Below are 16,593 nucleotides of genomic sequence, written 5' to 3'. Positions count from 1 at the left end.
CGGGTGCTGAGGACTTTGTCGGCGTAAAGCATCAATACCGTGGGCTGCACCCTTCGAAGCTCAACGCGGCTGGCTTGCGCAGGCGACTTCTCAGCCTCGCTCCGGGTAAATTATCGCCGTGCCGGGCCGAGCTGTGGAGTCGAGCCTCGCGAGCCTCGCGCCTCGCCTCGCCTGTGTGCTCGGCAATTGAACCACGGCGATGTCCCCGAAGCCATCCCCCCAGCACTCACTCACTCTACTCACCAATCCATCTCTCTCCTTGACTTTGCAGCGATTTTTTCACCAATTGATTTCCTCCTCTCGTTCGCGCCCGTCCCGTCCTCTTTCAATCCCCCCCCGCCTGGGAGGGTCTCGTTGGTTCGCGCCGGTCGAAGTACAGTAGATTTTCGCCGGCGATCGCATCTGCTTGTAGCTCGCACGCTGTACGCTGTGCGCGCGCACGCGACCTGGGCACCCGCAGTAATGGCGCCCTCCCTCACGTCCAAAGCGCTCCAAGCCACGGGCGTGCTCACCTTCTTCAGCCTCGCCAGCTTCACCGTGTGGACCAAGCACAGCCGCTTCAGCACGCCGGCCGAGTTCAACCCGGCCACGGACCCGCTGTTCCAGAGCGAGTGGGTGAGGAAGTTCAACCCGGCGAACCACGCCGCGACGTACGACGAGTGCGTCAGGCGCATCGGGCTGCAGAAGATTCGCCCTGAGTTGGTCGAGGATGCGCAGAGAGGGTGAGTGAGCTTGTTGCGTTGGTCTGAGCTCTGAGCTTTGGGTGCAATTTTGAGTCAACTCCATGTCCCAGGACGGAGTTGATGCTGCTGTCTGGTCCTGCGATCGACGGATATGCAAAGTCGTAGGCAAGAGGGGAGATGAGCACCATGGAAGACCAAGTTTGATATGAAAGTATGGTAAATCACGAGAAAGGTCATCTGTGCTAATGATGGTTTGCCGTACCAGGGGATCGAAGCTCGTCGAAGAGTTTGTGCGCGGCGTATGGGGTGGTCCCGGTGAGTTTGAATTAGTGTTTCTGTTTGCTGTTCCGTCCCTGTCGAGACAATACGTCGTTATTCTTCTTCTTCTTCTTCTTCTTCTTCTTCTTCTGCCTGTTCTAATTCTGGTTCGGGTTATGATACCTGTTCTTATTTTCGTTCCTATGCCCGGCATCCGCTTCTTGCACGCCGCCGCTCAATCTCCCGTCCGACACGTCGTGCGCACGGTGCCCCCGCTCACGCTCACCCACAACAAGCAATCTCTCTCCCTTCCCAAATTCCCAAATTCCGAGTGTCCTCGTACTGACGTACCGACCCAGGCTACACCCTCCAACGACTGTACCTCCAACGCAAATACCGCAACGACACCACGACGGCGCACCAACTCTGGACGCCCGCCCAGCTCCAGTCGTCCGACTACAGCCCCGACACGCAGATCACGGACCACTTCGTCGTGCTGCGCAAGACGCCCTCGAGCGTGCTCATCCGGTGCGGCGACTCGCCGCTCAACAACCCGGACTCACCGCGCCAGTCGGACGGGCTGTTCGAGATGTGTGCGCGCGTCGACCCGGCCGAAGGGTTCGCCGAGTTCAGGCTGAAGAGTATCTTCTTCGTCGGCGATCAGAGCTGGACGGGCGAGAAGGCTGTCGACCCACAGGGAGAGCGCAAGCAGATTGAGGGTACAAGTAGTTCCGCTGGTGCTACGGACGCTGGTGTGCAGAAATGGGAGAATCGAGGCCCGATGCAGGGTACCACGTGGTTTGCGCATAAGTTGTATACAAAGCTTTGGATGGAGAGTGCGTTGAGTAGGGTGAAGATGTGAATAAGTGGCCTTGGGGATTGGGTTGGCTGCATGAAGCTGCACTTTACATGGCGTGCTTGGGCGCCGTGCTTCAATTTACTCGAGGCACAGTATTTTTGGGTGGACCTTAGAACATTACGCTGCTGTGCACTCTGGCGGAGGAGACGATGATGGGTTGAATTGTGCATATCATTGGCCCGAACCTCGAAAAGGCCATCCCTGCCTGTGGCTTTCTGTGCTACATGCAGGTGTGGGTATGTCAGGAGCTAGAGTCTATCTCTGCTCAGCTATGCGTGTGAAGCTCTGTGCTCACCACTAGTAGGCAAAGGGAAGAAAGAAATCCAGCACAGCCATGGCACTCCTATCACCAAGCCACCCCAGTCGATTCCCAAGCTCCACATGATCATGATGTTTCGAATCCTGCTGCTCGAGAGCCTGATGCTCCTGCCAGCAATTGCGTTCCAATGGTGATGCCGAGGTTTGTGGCTTTGGTGTGGCCGTGACCCATGGTGATGCCAGTCGATTTTCGTGGTTGTGGCATGTATCACCTCATTTTGCAGATTGCCTTCAAGTAGCGTGACGGACGTAGTAGTGATACCCACTTGTGGCATGTTTCTCCCAGTGACCAGGTGGAAAATCTGGCTTCAATGCGTCGCTGTATTCTCTCAAAGTCCAGCTGGAGTCGAGTTCCTTGCACCAGAATTGCGGGCTCTGACCAGGCTTGAATGGCACGAGTTGACTCGGCTGCTGTTGCGCGGCTTGCATGTTGGCTAGCAAGATGGCGTTATGGGCTTGAATGTCTGCTGCCGTGGCTCCGACAAAGTAGGCTGGGGCATTCGGCATTGCGGCGAGGGCGGCGTTGGCCGCGACTGCGGCGGCGGCTTGCGCTGGGCCCGGAGACTGAGACCAGATCGGGGCAGCGGCGAACGGGACTTGGTACGAGGTCGCGGCTGCAGCTGTGGCATATGGTGAGTACGTGTACGGGTAGTACGACGGAGTGATCGGAGTAGATGCGGTGGGCAGGGTATAGCAAGTGTAGCCAGAGGAGGTGTATGGCCAACCAGTTGAGGCAGTGGGAGGGCTTGTTCCATGGTAGATGCCATTGACGTAGTAGCCAGCTGGGGCACTGGCACTACCCTGAAGTGAGGTGTCAGTGAGCCGACAGTGAGAGCGTTGCGCAGCCGGACACTTGCCTGGAAGTAGTACATAGTGGGCTGAGCAGGTTGGTTTGACTGATAGACGGGAGCTGGAGGATGGATTCCCTGTGCGCCGTTCTGGTTAGAAACGTAGAGATAGGTGCGCGGCCAATCTGCTGGATCTTCCCAGTGCCACGCGGCAGGTTGAGTGTTCACGGCAGAGGGATTGAGAGAATTGTAGGTGTAGAAGTGGGCGGGCATAGTTCTTCCGCCGGAGGCATGGAGCGAGCAAAAGGATAAAGTGAGTTGGACCACAGGCCAGTAGGTCTGATGGAGTTCCACAAGAGATGTAGGATTGAGAGAGACCGTGTGATAGACAGAGAGCATGTAGGTGCGGACTTGAGACGAAAATTCACTTGCGACGCACCTTCCGATGATCAGGATAGAACCCGTGGTTGTCGTCCAGGAAGATGTACTCTTCTTTGGTCGGTTCCGCGGCGAGGACGACTTGAGGCTGACCAAAAGGCCAGGCACCGCAAGAGAAACACATAATGGCGAGACTGGAGGTGAGAACGTGAGGAACCGAGAAGATACTGATGGTTAATGGATGAGATAACCGACAGCTCGGTCAATTTAAATAGTGCCGTTTCGCCCTTCTTTATAAAAAGGACGAAGACAGATCGGGCCTGTTAGTGAAGTGCGTGGGCAAGTAGATCGGTACCAAAACAATGCAGACCTTGAATTCAATGGGCGGCAGTCTCACTGAGCCTTCACCAGGCCATTCTCTATTCCAGCTCACAACATCGAACAGCTCCTCTAGCCTTGTCGCCGGATGCTCCTGCTAGACGTGCTCTCATGCTCCATCTCATAGTCGTAGCGTGATAGCGGCGCTGCCTCTCATTCCTGCTTCATTGAATCCTCTGATTCACAAGCAGACACCCTCTGGTCTCTTATTGATTGTAATAAGAGCTTCGTAGCCGGTATCGCATCGTGTGCGCAAGGAATCATTTGTTCTCTTGGAGCACGCCGCATCGGCTCGGCGTCTTGGCGACCTGTCTTTACTGCCCACAGATGGCTTTCATTCTGACGCGCCGTAACAGCCCGCCATTGTTCAAACTCTGCAACATTGATACATGCGAAGCAAAGGTGGTGATGGGAGGGAGAGAAGATGTCGGCACAACTTCCTCCAGGATCCAAATCATACGCTTGGCGACACGCTAGAGGCACGCTAGACTTATCGATAACGAACTACGTCATCTCTAGCCCCAGAATGTCGAAATGTCAACAGCAGCAGTTGCGACAGTTCAGCCTACAGACCCATTGCCACAGCGAATTGCCTTGCCGACAGGCGCCTGTCGTGTTCAAGAGTATACCATTGGGAACTCGCTTGATTGGGCATCCAGAAAACACCGTGTCTATTGAGCCCATCCTCGAGGATTACCGACGGCTGCCTGCGTGGATTTGGCTGTGGGAGCCTCCTCAGCCTCAAGGCTAAAACGGTATTTGTGGCACTCATTTCCTCTCATTTTGTTCCATGTTGACCACCACCTAGAAATCCAGCGTTAGAACCATCATTATCGCCATGGATACCAGCAAGGATGTGGCAGTGATTGCCCCAGTCCACACCATCGACCTCTCCCTCCAGCCAGAGGACCGTTACAAGGCGCTGGCGCTGGCGTACGCAAACGAGCTCCGGGGCCTTACAACCCTTTTCAACACCCTTCTTAGCGACTTGGGCCTGTCGCAGCGCTCTCATGGCCCAATCAATCTCTTCGCGCGGATGTTCCTTCGCGGTCTGAACTCTCCGGTGGAGACGGCCGAGCTTCGAGGCATAGCTCAAGTAACCGGAGTGCCCATGTACCTGCTAGTCAGCTTCAACGTAATCCTCGACTGCCTCATGGGCTGTACGTCTGGCGCAGTCAAGACATTGGAGAAGGGTGAACCGTGGAGCAAGACAAGAATGCTACACTTCCGCACTTTGGACTGGTCAATGGATCCTCTCCGCAAAATCCTCGTCCAGCTAGAATTTGTCCGCAGTAGATCGGCGACCCCTGGGCAGATACTGGCTCGCAGCGTCACTTATGTGGGCTTCATTGGAGTCCTGACGGGAGTGCGGGAGGACCTCAGCGTCTCTCTCAACTTCCGGCCTTTGCACAACGCGACTAAGACGAGGGACAACATGCGGTTCTACCTTCACCACCTGTTGGTGCTGTTGGGTTACCGCCAGTCAATCGCCAGTATTCTCAGAGGATACATCATCCCTGAAGATCCAGAAAACGAGCATGCAAAGCGTCTTGAGGACATTGTGGAGGAAGTCGTTCCGCGGCCAACAACCGCAGCTTACCTGACTTTCTGCGACGGTGTTTCGACTGTCGTCCTGGAGAAGGATTATGGCACGGCCGTCATGCGATATTCTGATACATTCATCGGTGTGACAAACAACGACCAGGATGATGACGACCCTCGATTGCGAAAAGATAACGCTATCCTGGAACAGATCTCGGTCAAAGACTCCGGGTTGAAAGTTGGAATGGAAGCACTCGTTGAGGAAAGCCGAGACAGGCTGGATGCCATCGCGATAAGATGGCGAGGCCATGTTCGTAAAGCGAAGAGACAAGCAAAGAAGGATGGGAAGGATCCCAGTACGGTTGAGCGCAACTTGACTGTCACCACCGACGAGGTCATTGAATGGCTGTCCGCATACCCAACCACGAACGAGCAGACACACTTCTCAACGATCATGGACCCGATGAGGGGACAGGTCGTCTGGACTCGAGTGTATCCGCGACCACTTGTATGAGTACAGAGCAGAAGGTGATCTAGTCCTGAAAGCATCCACTTCCTAGTACGGAGTGTTCTATTGTTGGAGAGTCAAGAACAATGGGTTCTCGGCTCGCAGGCTGTTAGCGCACGGTTATTGCCTACTGGAGAGACAGCAGGAGTTTTTCGTCGAAGATACCCCCGGATCGGATCAAATGCGCACGTTATGAAAACGGTTTCTTTGGTTGTGAAGAGGTAGCATTCGTTGTGGTGAGGATAGCGTTAGGGGCCACGACAGAGTCCGGCACTATCCTGGCATGGTGGAGAGTAACGCGGCGTCGTGTGTACCATGGCACAACAGCATTTTGGCATGCTCATCGACCGTTCTGCACGATTCATTGGTTATGCAGGCTCCCATACGACGTCTGAGACATGCGCATAAGAGCTGTTCCGCTCGTTTCGAGCAAGAGTCCTTGCCCCTGGCTACAAGAAGGTACCATAGCACTGCAGTAATGACTGTCGTCGCAAAGAGGTCCACATGTAGCTCCTCGATATGCACGATGCTTATTCTCCGCCGAACTAGATGGCGATAGTACTCCGACTGGTGTCCAAGCCCTTGTCCCAACGGAAAGCGTGCAGTCCATGCAGCTTTACACAAGTGTTTTCTCCAGAAAAGGAAGGAGACGTTCGTAGGTCAAGGCAGCGAAGCCTCCGCTCGGACATATTGGCGGCTTGGTTGGTGCTTGGCTCTTGATGTATGACGGTATTGACTCTGGCTAAACGGCAGGAGGGTGGCCTTGATGCAAGTGGTCTGGACACCTATGCAGCGCGTCATCATTGGCAACTTGCAGCCTCAGGGCTGGCGCAGCACAGATATTGTATGTGAGCCTGAGGCTGGAACCTCCAGGCGGACTGTGGCGTTGAAGTGATCGTGCGTATCACATTGAGAAAATCTTGAATCGTCTCTGCGAGAAGTAACCGGCGTCGGTAACCAACTCCGCCATGAGGAGGAAAAGCCAGGAATACCTACGTAAGAAAAGCTTGAGTATTTAGGTTCACACTTGCGCCTTAAGGCCCCTCATGCCCCTCAATGGTTAGCAGGCGGGGGCAATCGACAAGCTGCACAAGGCGTACGAGTACGGGACGGTGCCTGATCAGAGGCAAATGTCAGTGGATGAAAAATGTGCGGCGACCCGAGCTGAATCCACATTTCGTACTCGTACAAGGTACGAGGACTCTTTACAAGCAAGAACTCATGCTGGCAGTAACTACGCCCTGAATTCGTCCTCGAGGGCGCATTCTTGTGGCCTTAAGAGGTGTGAAATCGACATTCAACACCGGGCAAGTCGCATAAGAGCGTAGCCAACACTGGGCGGTTTCAACTCTGAGTTGCTTGCTGATGGCTAGCCAAGGGCGAACAGATACAACAACTTGTCATTGACTGTCGCAGATCCTTGACGAGCATGTCCAAGTGTCTCGACCCTTGTCGTCAGTCTATGCACCCCAACGGCCCTGTCAATCCCAGCATACACCCGGACCCTTGCTTGTGATACCAAAATAGAACATGGGAAAAGGACGACACACACCCAATACTATCAAATACGCGTCTCCAGCCGACATCGACTCGTCATCATACGTCTCCTTCGGTGATGAGTGTCTGGTTGCGCCAGCCCTGAGAGCCTTTCACTGCACATTTGTTCCACAAGTCGTCGTGGCTGGGCGAATTCAAAGAGTATCCACCTTTCGCCACGCCGGACATGTCACTTACTGCCAGGGCACGCGAGGGCTGCTACTGCCGGACTTTGCATACCAGGTACTCGTCCATTGTCGATCGTGGTTATGAAGATGAAAAAGAAGTCACTGCCCGTGTTGTGCCTTCAGAGGCAGTCGTGGTGGGATCTTCTTGCAAATAACCCGTCGTCCTTCACTTTCACTCTTCCTTCTCGCCTCGGTCTCTTTCATCCTCTGTACAGCAGCGCACAGACTTTAGAATTCATTGACAGCAACCATTCGACATCATGGTTAACTCGATTTTATCCTTTACTGCTCTTGCACTAGCCACCGTGCCCCCACTCGTTTCAGCTGCTCCCACCAAAGAGGCATGGCACAGCACCGACTTCCCAGTCGTCGATGCCTGGATGAGGAACAAACACCCAGGAAAGTTCCGACCCTGTACAGATGAGACTGTCAAGATTCGAAAGGACTTCGACTCGATGGCGCCTGAAGAACGGAAAGCCTACACCGATGCCATCAAGTGCATCGCATCCAAGCCCTCGCAGCTCGACCAGACCATCTATCCTGCGGCCACCAACCGTTACATGGACTATGCCGTGACCCACGTCAACCGCACAAGACAAGTCCATCTCTCGGGCTTCTTCTTGACGTGGCATCGCTACTACCTCCACCTGTTTGAGGAAGATCTGCGCACAGAATGCGGTTACACCGGGGCATTCCCGTACTGGAACTGGCCGGCCACTGCCGACAATCTGCACGGCAGTGCAGTCTTTGATGGCTCTGAGTATTCCATGTCTGGCGACGGCGAATATGTCGATACTGGCCCGGTCGTCCTAGCACCCACACTTTCGCTTCCTCATGGATCAGGAGGAGGTTGCGTCAACTCTGGTCCTTTTGCCGGCTGGCAGACGACAATGGCGGATATCCCTATCACGTATATCCTTCAAGGCCTGCCCTTACCGGATACGGCATTCCAACTCAACCAGTCTTGCCTGACCAGGGACCTCAATACATTTGCTGCGCAGACCTGGTGCAACTACACGGCCCTGGGTCTTGCTTTGGATTCCGCGGACCTCGCAGAATTCGACGCTCAGATCAACGGCGTCCTCGGTGGCGGTTCACTCGGCTTGCACTCTGGGGCTCACTTCATCATCGGATCTCCCGGCTCTTCCATCTACGTGTCCGTCCAGGATCCGATCTGGTGGCCGCTCCATACCTTCCTAGACAATGTGTACACTTCGTGGCAAATTCGCCATCCTGACCTCGCAAACATCACATTCGGTACCGAGACGGCAGTCAATGTCCCACCAAGCGCCAATGTCACTCTCGACACCGTCGAACCGGACTGGGGCTACTTTGGACAAGAACCCTACACCGTTGGAGAGCTCATCAGTACCACGTCTGGTCCGTTCTGCTACAAATACGACGTCCAGTTGTAACCGATTGTGATCCAATTCGCGGGCAGCACATGGAGAACTCGGTAGCTCGAGTAGTACAGCGTTCCCGAAGCATACGGCGTTGGGATGGATGTTTGAAAAACGAGATCCTTTGTACAGGTCTGCCGCTCTGGAACGAGCCACTGGCAGTCTGCAGGCGTCGATGCACTGCCCCACGGCTTTGCGGAAAGCAGGAAATGGACTAGGAGGAAAAGCTCGCAGTAGCGTCTTTTGGATACAATAATCAACAAAGTTTCATCATGCTTTGCTTATTTTCGTACCTTCCTGCCGGTCATTCTGGCATCGACCTCATTTCTTCTTCTTTTTCGTCTTATCGTCTACGGTGATCCATCGTTTGTCCACACCCCTCCTGCTCAGTTCCTTCTCCACCACGTCTCTCTGGTCACCTTGCACGAGAATCTCCATCATTCCTGGCTTCCCACCCACATGCTGCCCGACACTTGCGCTGCCCGCGCATTTCTTCTGCAACTCCGGCGCCAGGACCTGCGGATTGATCCCGAATACTTCGAGACCCGAGATTTTCGTGACCACTTTGGTGCCCGAGCGCTTCTCGAGCACGATGCTGACCTGTGGCGCCGGTCCAGATTTTGGTTTCAAGGACGGGTCGGGCGAGTCGGGATCGTACGTCTGATCGTGGCGGAGCAGCAGCCAGTGAGGAATCGCCAGGTGAGAGTCTTCGAGGATACGTTTGACGAGGGCGTCGCGAGAAATCTCCCCGGCGGCGAGCACGCGGGTATCCGCGGCCGAAGGGTTGGAAGATCCCAGGATGTTGTTCGCGATGAACGGGTCGAGCTTGATGAAGCGCGGGGAGGAGGAGCTCGTCTCGGTCAAGGACGGGTTGTTCTCGATGTATTTCTTGAGAAAGGCGGAGATCTGAGACGAGGTATAGTATGTCGTCTTGGACGGGATGAGGTCCGGCACGAGCTTGCTGGAAGCGCGATACACGGTCTGCAAGGTGAGCTTTTGGCCGAGTGAGGTGTCGGCGCCGCTTGCTGGAGTTGGGTTCCCTTCCGCGGCGCCGCCTGTGGACGTCTGGCCTTTCGGCTTCGGCAGCCTGTAGGGAGTGAAGGTGCGGACTCTTTCGTCGTCGAGGTCCATGTCCAGGATGACAGTCTCGCCGCCGTTGCGATCTTTGGACTTGACCAAGACCTGCTTCTCCAGGTGTTTGATGAATTTCTTGGTGTTCTTCCATGACGTCTTCTTGATGGTGTAGTGTTGGTTCTGGAACCGAAGATGTGGTTGTATCATGTTGGAGATCAGGAATGACGGTTGTATAGGATAGTCGAGCCCATGATGCGGCGGCTCGGCGTTCTTTTTGGCGTCGAACAGAGCATAGAGGAATGCTTGCATGAACGCATCGTCGACCTCAGCGGTAGTTGGTTCTCGTTCAGGTTCTGCCTCGGCTTCTGGAGCCTCTGCTGGGCCATTGGCATTGGCGTTAGCTTCATCGCTGCTGAGACCGGCCGCGGCCCCTGCTTCCAGCGCGACGCCGCCATTTTGCCCATCGTCGTCGTCGTCGTCCTCCTCCTCATCGTTGTCTTCGAGATCGAGGCCCTTCACCCCGGCCTCTATGTCAGCAGACGGAGTATCCCATCCTTCTATACTCTCTGGGCCCGCTCTGCCGCCACTCCCGAATTGGCTCCAGCCCCAAATCTCATCGCCCTCCCAATGGATTCCTTCCACCGCTGCACCTTTCGCTCCCTGTACTCGACCCAGGCTCGACACGTCAATCTTACAAGTTCCCACCCACACGGGCACGCTTGGTCTCTCTAAGCCTGCAACAGCCACAACCGAGCCCACCTTGGCACCCTCCGGCCATGGTGGCCCACCAACCAATCCGGGAGTCATCAAGTCGGCACCGGTACGCAGTTTCTCAACGACAAAGTCTGGGGTGTGCAACAGCGGCGTCAGTCCCGGATTGTGCCACAGTGTGTAAACTGTCGGGTATATCCTCGACTCTTTCCCATATTGGATCCATAGTATCCGTTCCTCTTGACCTGGGTGTGCACCGACATAAACCGTGCCTGAGACCAATGTCAGATTGGCGCCAGCGTGGGTGGTAAATCTGGCCGACAGGCATGTCTCGGGGACGAGGCTCGTGCGAATCGAGGATAGAACGGGTGTGGGTTGGGTTGAAGGAGGCTGGCTCTCTGCCGCGGTGCCGTCAATCTCCTCCAATGTCGGCACGTGTACATTGTATTCGGCGATGATCTGGTCCGCAAGCTTGCGACGGTCCGAAGACCGTAGCGGGGAAAGGTTCTTGATCTGAGGCTTTTTCTTGAACATAATTATTGGAAACGTGAACGTGGCCAGGCCAGCAGGAACGCAAAATTGAAAGTACCAAGAGGAACGCTTCAAGTACGCCGGCACAAGATGCACGGAAATTAAGTGTATTGATCTCAGCTTGCAGAGGGTAACGCCTGGTATGCAGTGCAGAGAATCGGTCTACGACTGTCGACAGCCTGAGTGGGAGGCAAGTGTTGGAGAGACGAGAAATACGTCATTTCAAATGACCGCTTTCCAATTGCGAGAATTGCGAAGGTTGTTCCGTTTCATCTGATGCTTGCTTTGTGCCACTACCTCGTACATATCCAGTGTTGGACCCCTCGTACTCCGTACTTTGAGTTGCCGTCAGAGTGCAATTAGCCCGCGGAATAGATGCCTCTCTTGGCTGATTTCGCCTCCTTCCACCAGCTATCCGAGTGCTCAGGAACGCCGGGCAGGTTGATGGGTTCCCTGAGTTTTCGTTTCTCCGCCTGGTCGATCCCGAGTTCGTTGTTTCTCGCCGCCATCTCTTTGTCGACGTCAAGCTGCTGGAATTCTGTAAGCGAGCCCATCAGAGTTGGAGGGCCCAAGGGCAACTCGTCGCCCCTGTCGACCTGCCAGAAGTGGTACAGTTTACCGTAGCTGCCACAGCGATTAGCCATGTGTTTCGAGTTATCAGCTCCTTGGGAGGCTCACAGTGTGACGACCTCTTCCATTGCCTTCGTTTCCAGCTCGTCCCACTTGTCCTTCTGCCGCGCGTGAGAGGCAGGGTAAGGAAGAACCAGCATTCCAGATTTGACTTCGAATTCATGCGAATGCCAGAATTTCTGCTCCTCAGGGTCGAGTTTCAGGTAGCGGTGTTTCGGTATCATGTATTCCACGCCGATAAGTCTGGCTCCAGGCTTGCATGAGTCGTAGATAAGGCACTGACGTAAGTCTAAGACTTGGTCAAGGTGATGTTCCTCACACGTGGCTCCGGCTCGACTGACCTTTCTCAACGTGAGAGCAGAAATGATGCGCTGAGACCTAACAACTATCAGCGACGATAGACCATGCCGGGGTAAATCGAGTTTTGGGGTCTTACCGTCCTCACTTCTCCTCGACGAGCTTCGTCCGTGTAGATATGGAGCGCGTGGAGATACTCGCAGATATTGTGCAGCGGCTTCATTTCAGGCTGCATCGTGCTTCCGACGTGCGTCTGGATCCCCAGGTACAGCAACCACGACTTAAACCAGGCGGTTGGACTGAACTTGAGTGCCCACGCCGCCAGACCGGACAATCCCGGGGCGACAACCTGATTCTGGCTCATCTTGATAATCAGTCTCGATCAACCGGTTGTGGACAGAGTGTATCTCGTATAGAGAGTGAACTGGAGTCCGATAAACAGCAATGGCCTTGTGAGAGGACTGTGATGTCTCGCCGCATGTCTCTTAATGGTTGAGCTCTGATGTCACCGATCACCGGATAAAACAATCCGACATCTACGGCTCTTTCTCTCGTTTCATTATTCCTCTCTCACCGTCTATACGCAAGGTAGACTGACGCTTATCTTGACCACAACCGAGAGTCATCCACGAGGCTGCCATCACACGATACAGGGGATTCCAGACCGCTCGCTCCAGAATCTCACCAACAGTGTAGTTTTGCTGGGCGGAAGCATATCCCGATTCTGAAGGGCCGCACGGGCATCCGGCTAGCTTACCGAGAGAATAATGTCAAAGCCTGGCCGCACATGCATTCCCCGCCTGTTCGCTCCTCTTAACGGAGCGTGCCACCACTCCCCGCTGAGGGGGACAAGGCTGTGCTCCGTAGCGACCGTTGTGGCCTCGGTTCACGCAGTACAGCGCAGAGAAGTTGGAGCGATAATCTCACTTCTCGACTTTGTCTCATACAAGTAGGAGCAATAATTTCACTTCTCGACTCTGTTTCATACAAGTATCTTCTCCCATTAGCTGATTCTCGCGACTCACGCGCCCTCAGTGTTCCTTCGAGTCAGTGCACACGTCGCGCTCTCTCTATATTCTTCAAGATGGTTGGTCGTCTTGAGGGCAAAGTCGCGATAGTGACTGGAGGAGGCTCCGGCTTCGGGGCCGGGATTGCGACAAAATTCGTCCAGGAAGGTGCGAAAGTACTCATCGCCGACCTGTCAGAGGAGAATGGCACCAAAGTGGCACAGTCGCTGGGCGCCGAATATCTCGCCGCCAATGTCACGAAACGTTCGGACTGGGAAGCCCTGCTGAAGAAGGCTATTGATTCTTTCGGCGGCCTGGATATCATTGTCAACAATGCGGGCACAACTTACAAGAACAAGCCGACCGAGGATGTCACCGACGATGAATTCGATTTGGTCTTTAACGTCAATGTCAAGAGCATATACCTGTCCAGCAGTGTTTTGGTGCCGTATTTCATTGAGAACAACCGACCCGGATCATTTATTCAGATCGCATCGACTGCGGGAATAAGGCCCCGACCGGGATTGACTTGGTACAATGCTTCTAAGGCAGCTGTCAGCAATGCATCAAAAACCATGGCGGTGGAATATGCTCCGAAGCAAATTCGGTTCAATGCTGTCTGTCCTGTCGTGGGGAGCACTGGATTGTGAGTAGTATCAGCAAACCCCATGCATCGTTCCGTTGGTTCTGCGTCTTCAACCAAGATGCGTGGTTGCTAACGTCATATGTGTGTGCAACAGAACTCATCTTTTCTTGGGCAAGCCAGATACCGAGGAGAACCGAAAGGGATTTGTGTCGACGATTCCCTTGGGTCGGGGCAGCACCCCCAAGGATGTGGCGAATGCGTGTTGCTATCTCGCCAGTGACGAGGCAGAGTTTATAACAGGTGTAAATCTGGAAGTTGATGGCGGCAGATGCGTGTGAACATGGGAGACATGTCAGTAACGGGACAGTATTGATGCCTGGCTATCATACTGTGCCCCAAGCATGCGGTCGCAAAATAGCAGGTCCACCCCTGGGAATGATTTGCTGCAGACCTTCTGGTTGAGATAGCCGCAGTGTTCATAAAATGACATTGCTCCTACCTTTTCGCCGGAGTATTGTGTACTGGGTAAACGTTCCCGGACATCTGAAGTAGTCGACTTCGCGGAAGCTTGCATAGCCGTGAGCCGCATTGAGCCGACGGACTGTACGGCGTAGGAGTGTCGTTGTCGCCAATGCTGTAGCATACGATCTCAATGGCCGGGTTTTGATCCCCGATGACGTCTCCGTTCGCGGTTGTGAATTCAAGTAAGCTTTTCCATACCACCGAATCACTGAGAGACGCTAATCTGGTGGCACTAGAGAACGGCAGAATTATGGGCGAGACACGCCTACTTTCGGTCGTTGCGTCTGAGCCAGAATAAGACTCGAAGAGGGAACTGCGGTAACCGCTTTGTTGCTGGCATTGTCTGCGATGAGGACAAGACTCAAGGTCCTTGAGGGCATCGAAAACGGAATCCGAAGAGGCTGTGCAAGTTGTGATAGATGGCGCGGCTGCTACGATAACCTGTTCAGCAATGCATTCAAAGATAGCTGGTAGGCCACAGTTGCAGCTTCACGTCTCAATCGCTGCACTCGTCCATACTCCTGGCGAACCTCGGTCTTGGCTTCGACGAGCAGGAGTCGTGGTGTGGCACCTAGCTGGGTCCTGTCTAGCACGGACATGCTCAATCCTTTTGTAAGGGCAGCGTGTTGTTTTGCGCAACGTACTCCGCATTGCTAGGGACAGGCACGGTGTGTGCAAGGATAAAATAGTCAAGAAGGTAGCAATGCTGTTTCTAACGACCCCAAAGCTACTGGGAAATTTCTGTTTCTGCTGCTCTGTACGTCGTCACTCTCGAAAATTGTCGAGCATGCAAGTCGAGTGCGTAGGTGGACACATAGAAGATATTGAGGACGAAATGTACTTTTGCTACTCTAGCTACCTGCAGAGAGGGGCGAGATGCAAACAGGAGAATCAACCATGGCTCGCCTGCGACCTGCCAGGCACTCCGACGCACAGTACCGCGTCCTTGGTGCCCAGATGATTGAGAGCTTTGAACTGACAATTGGTTATGGCGTCGGAGTTCGGGACCGAACAACCAGCACGAGCGAGACCTGGTAAGTGGGTGCTCGTGACCAAAAGAATCAAGTGATATAGCAAGATACATGCACGTGTTCTCTTCTGGCTGCCTCTGAAACTAAAGCTTTCAAGTCTTCCAGGGTCCAGGTTCCAGTGCCCGTATTCTGCACGAAACCCGCGCCATCAACCTGGCTGGTGTAAGGACGCCAACCCGCAAGTGGACCAGCAGCCGCGGCGGTGACCAGTTGATGCTCAAGCGGAGGATGCTATGAGGCCGATGGCTGCCTCTCTTCTGTTTGACATCAAGCTCGCTTGTGATGGAGCGGGCTCCAGCCATTCAATTGGCTGCATCGGTCGGTCCAATCTAAAGCCCGTCACATTCGCCATCACCTTTATTTTCACGCCCCATCTCAGCCTGCGACATCCGACTCGTTCAGTGTCTTCACCGGCCGGGGTTTGTCCTGGCCGGTACCTGGATCTTCCCCAGAAAGGTCTTGGTGCAGGCGTGTGGTCCCTCGCGTACCTGACGCTTGTCTGATCTCGATTCGTTTCATTTCTCCTCCTGGCCAGAGGGGCCGATCGTGACGATGCCGCCATCCACTCTCCACATTCTCAACCCGGCGGTCAGTATCAACATATCAGTCAAATATACTCTGTGCTCATCCTCGTACGTCTGGATAGCGGGCGCGATTTCTGCTCAGAGGGACTGAAGCGGTCAAGAGACAGGAGTAATAATATGTCGTTGAGCTTCACAAAATGTGTCAAAGCTCCACGCTGCTCAACCCGCTTCTCACCTCGTGCATTCGATGAAACGTTGGCCATCCACCAGACTTCCCGCTTACTCCACTTCCCCTCGAACTTGCAGCAGCCTCTAACACTTTTCATCAAACGCCGAAAGGAAGAGCTTCTTTGCTGACTCGTGCCGGTCTGCGGGCTCAGGCTGCGGCTTCCTGCAATCTCATTTTCAGTCTCGATGACCTGATCGTCCGTCTGCGTCTCTCCGCCTTCCTCGGCTGCCAGATAGAGTTGCCCTAAGTCTCAATCCGGTATCGACTCTCCTACCACCATTGGGCCGGGCATTTTGTTTTCTCGTCAAAATCCTGGTCGCCGACTCTCATTTTAGAAGAAGTGGCTGCTAGTGGTTGACGCTTGGCCGGTTTCTTCGGAGAGACGACGCAGCTGGAAAAGTCTGACAGTGCGTTCTGTCATGGCCCGATCTCTGTGTCCAGGTTATCCCAGGCACATTTCGACCCTGTAGCAGCCTCACTGCCATCAAACGGGTCCTGCTACCATTAGAGTTCCAAGTGACAGGTGCATCTCAGCGGCCAGCCTCCCGCACCGAATCTCTTGAGGCTTCTGCAGACTTCCTGTCATGGATCCGAGAATGTCTTCCTGTAACGGCT

General features: G+C 54.3%; 7 protein-coding genes across 7 annotated transcripts; 4 read left to right on the top strand and 3 right to left on the bottom strand.

Annotated features, from left to right (window-relative positions):
• Nucleotides 1-462: 462 nt before the first annotated feature.
• G647_03854 (uncharacterized protein) lies at nucleotides 463-1,803 on the top strand (the record flags this gene model as incomplete). Its single annotated transcript, XM_008728199.1, has 4 exons — nucleotides 463-722; nucleotides 949-998; nucleotides 1,301-1,626; nucleotides 1,711-1,803. The coding sequence occupies 4 exons, from the start codon at nucleotides 463-465 to the stop codon at nucleotides 1,801-1,803; spliced, it is 729 nt and encodes a 242-aa protein (XP_008726421.1).
• A 546-nt stretch (nucleotides 1,804-2,349) lies between these two features.
• Nucleotides 2,350-3,179, bottom strand: G647_03853 (uncharacterized protein; the record flags this gene model as incomplete). Its single annotated transcript, XM_008728198.1, has 3 exons — nucleotides 2,350-2,738; nucleotides 2,844-2,919; nucleotides 2,970-3,179. The coding sequence occupies 3 exons, from the start codon at nucleotides 3,177-3,179 to the stop codon at nucleotides 2,350-2,352; spliced, it is 675 nt and encodes a 224-aa protein (XP_008726420.1).
• Nucleotides 3,180-4,500: 1,321 nt separating this feature from the next.
• G647_03852 (uncharacterized protein) lies at nucleotides 4,501-5,718 on the top strand (the record flags this gene model as incomplete). The annotated part of the gene is made up of 1 exon (XM_008728197.1): nucleotides 4,501-5,718. One exon carries the CDS (start codon nucleotides 4,501-4,503, stop codon nucleotides 5,716-5,718), a length of 1,218 nt encoding a protein of 405 aa, XP_008726419.1.
• A 1,978-nt stretch (nucleotides 5,719-7,696) lies between these two features.
• G647_03851 (uncharacterized protein) lies at nucleotides 7,697-8,851 on the top strand (the record flags this gene model as incomplete). The annotated part of the gene is made up of 1 exon (XM_008728196.1): nucleotides 7,697-8,851. One exon carries the CDS (start codon nucleotides 7,697-7,699, stop codon nucleotides 8,849-8,851), a length of 1,155 nt encoding a protein of 384 aa, XP_008726418.1.
• A 306-nt stretch (nucleotides 8,852-9,157) lies between these two features.
• G647_03850 (uncharacterized protein) lies at nucleotides 9,158-11,155 on the bottom strand (the record flags this gene model as incomplete). The annotated part of the gene is made up of 1 exon (XM_008728195.1): nucleotides 9,158-11,155. The coding sequence occupies one exon, from the start codon at nucleotides 11,153-11,155 to the stop codon at nucleotides 9,158-9,160; it is 1,998 nt and encodes a 665-aa protein (XP_008726417.1).
• Nucleotides 11,156-11,511: 356 nt separating this feature from the next.
• G647_03849 (uncharacterized protein) lies at nucleotides 11,512-12,443 on the bottom strand (the record flags this gene model as incomplete). Its single annotated transcript, XM_008728194.1, has 4 exons — nucleotides 11,512-11,776; nucleotides 11,831-12,071; nucleotides 12,124-12,160; nucleotides 12,219-12,443. 4 exons carry the CDS (start codon nucleotides 12,441-12,443, stop codon nucleotides 11,512-11,514), a joined length of 768 nt encoding a protein of 255 aa, XP_008726416.1.
• Nucleotides 12,444-13,163: 720 nt separating this feature from the next.
• G647_03848 (uncharacterized protein) lies at nucleotides 13,164-14,010 on the top strand (the record flags this gene model as incomplete). The annotated part of the gene is made up of 2 exons (XM_008728193.1): nucleotides 13,164-13,732; nucleotides 13,827-14,010. 2 exons carry the CDS (start codon nucleotides 13,164-13,166, stop codon nucleotides 14,008-14,010), a joined length of 753 nt encoding a protein of 250 aa, XP_008726415.1.
• Nucleotides 14,011-16,593: the final 2,583 nt, after the last annotated feature.

Source organism: Cladophialophora carrionii, assembly GCF_000365165.1.
Source record: "Cladophialophora carrionii CBS 160.54 unplaced genomic scaffold supercont1.3, whole genome shotgun sequence".
In the NCBI taxonomy this organism is placed as follows: Eukaryota; Fungi; Ascomycota; class Eurotiomycetes; order Chaetothyriales; family Herpotrichiellaceae; genus Cladophialophora; species Cladophialophora carrionii.
Note: the sequence above shows the minus strand (reverse complement) of the source record. Positions and strands in the feature narration are given on the sequence as shown.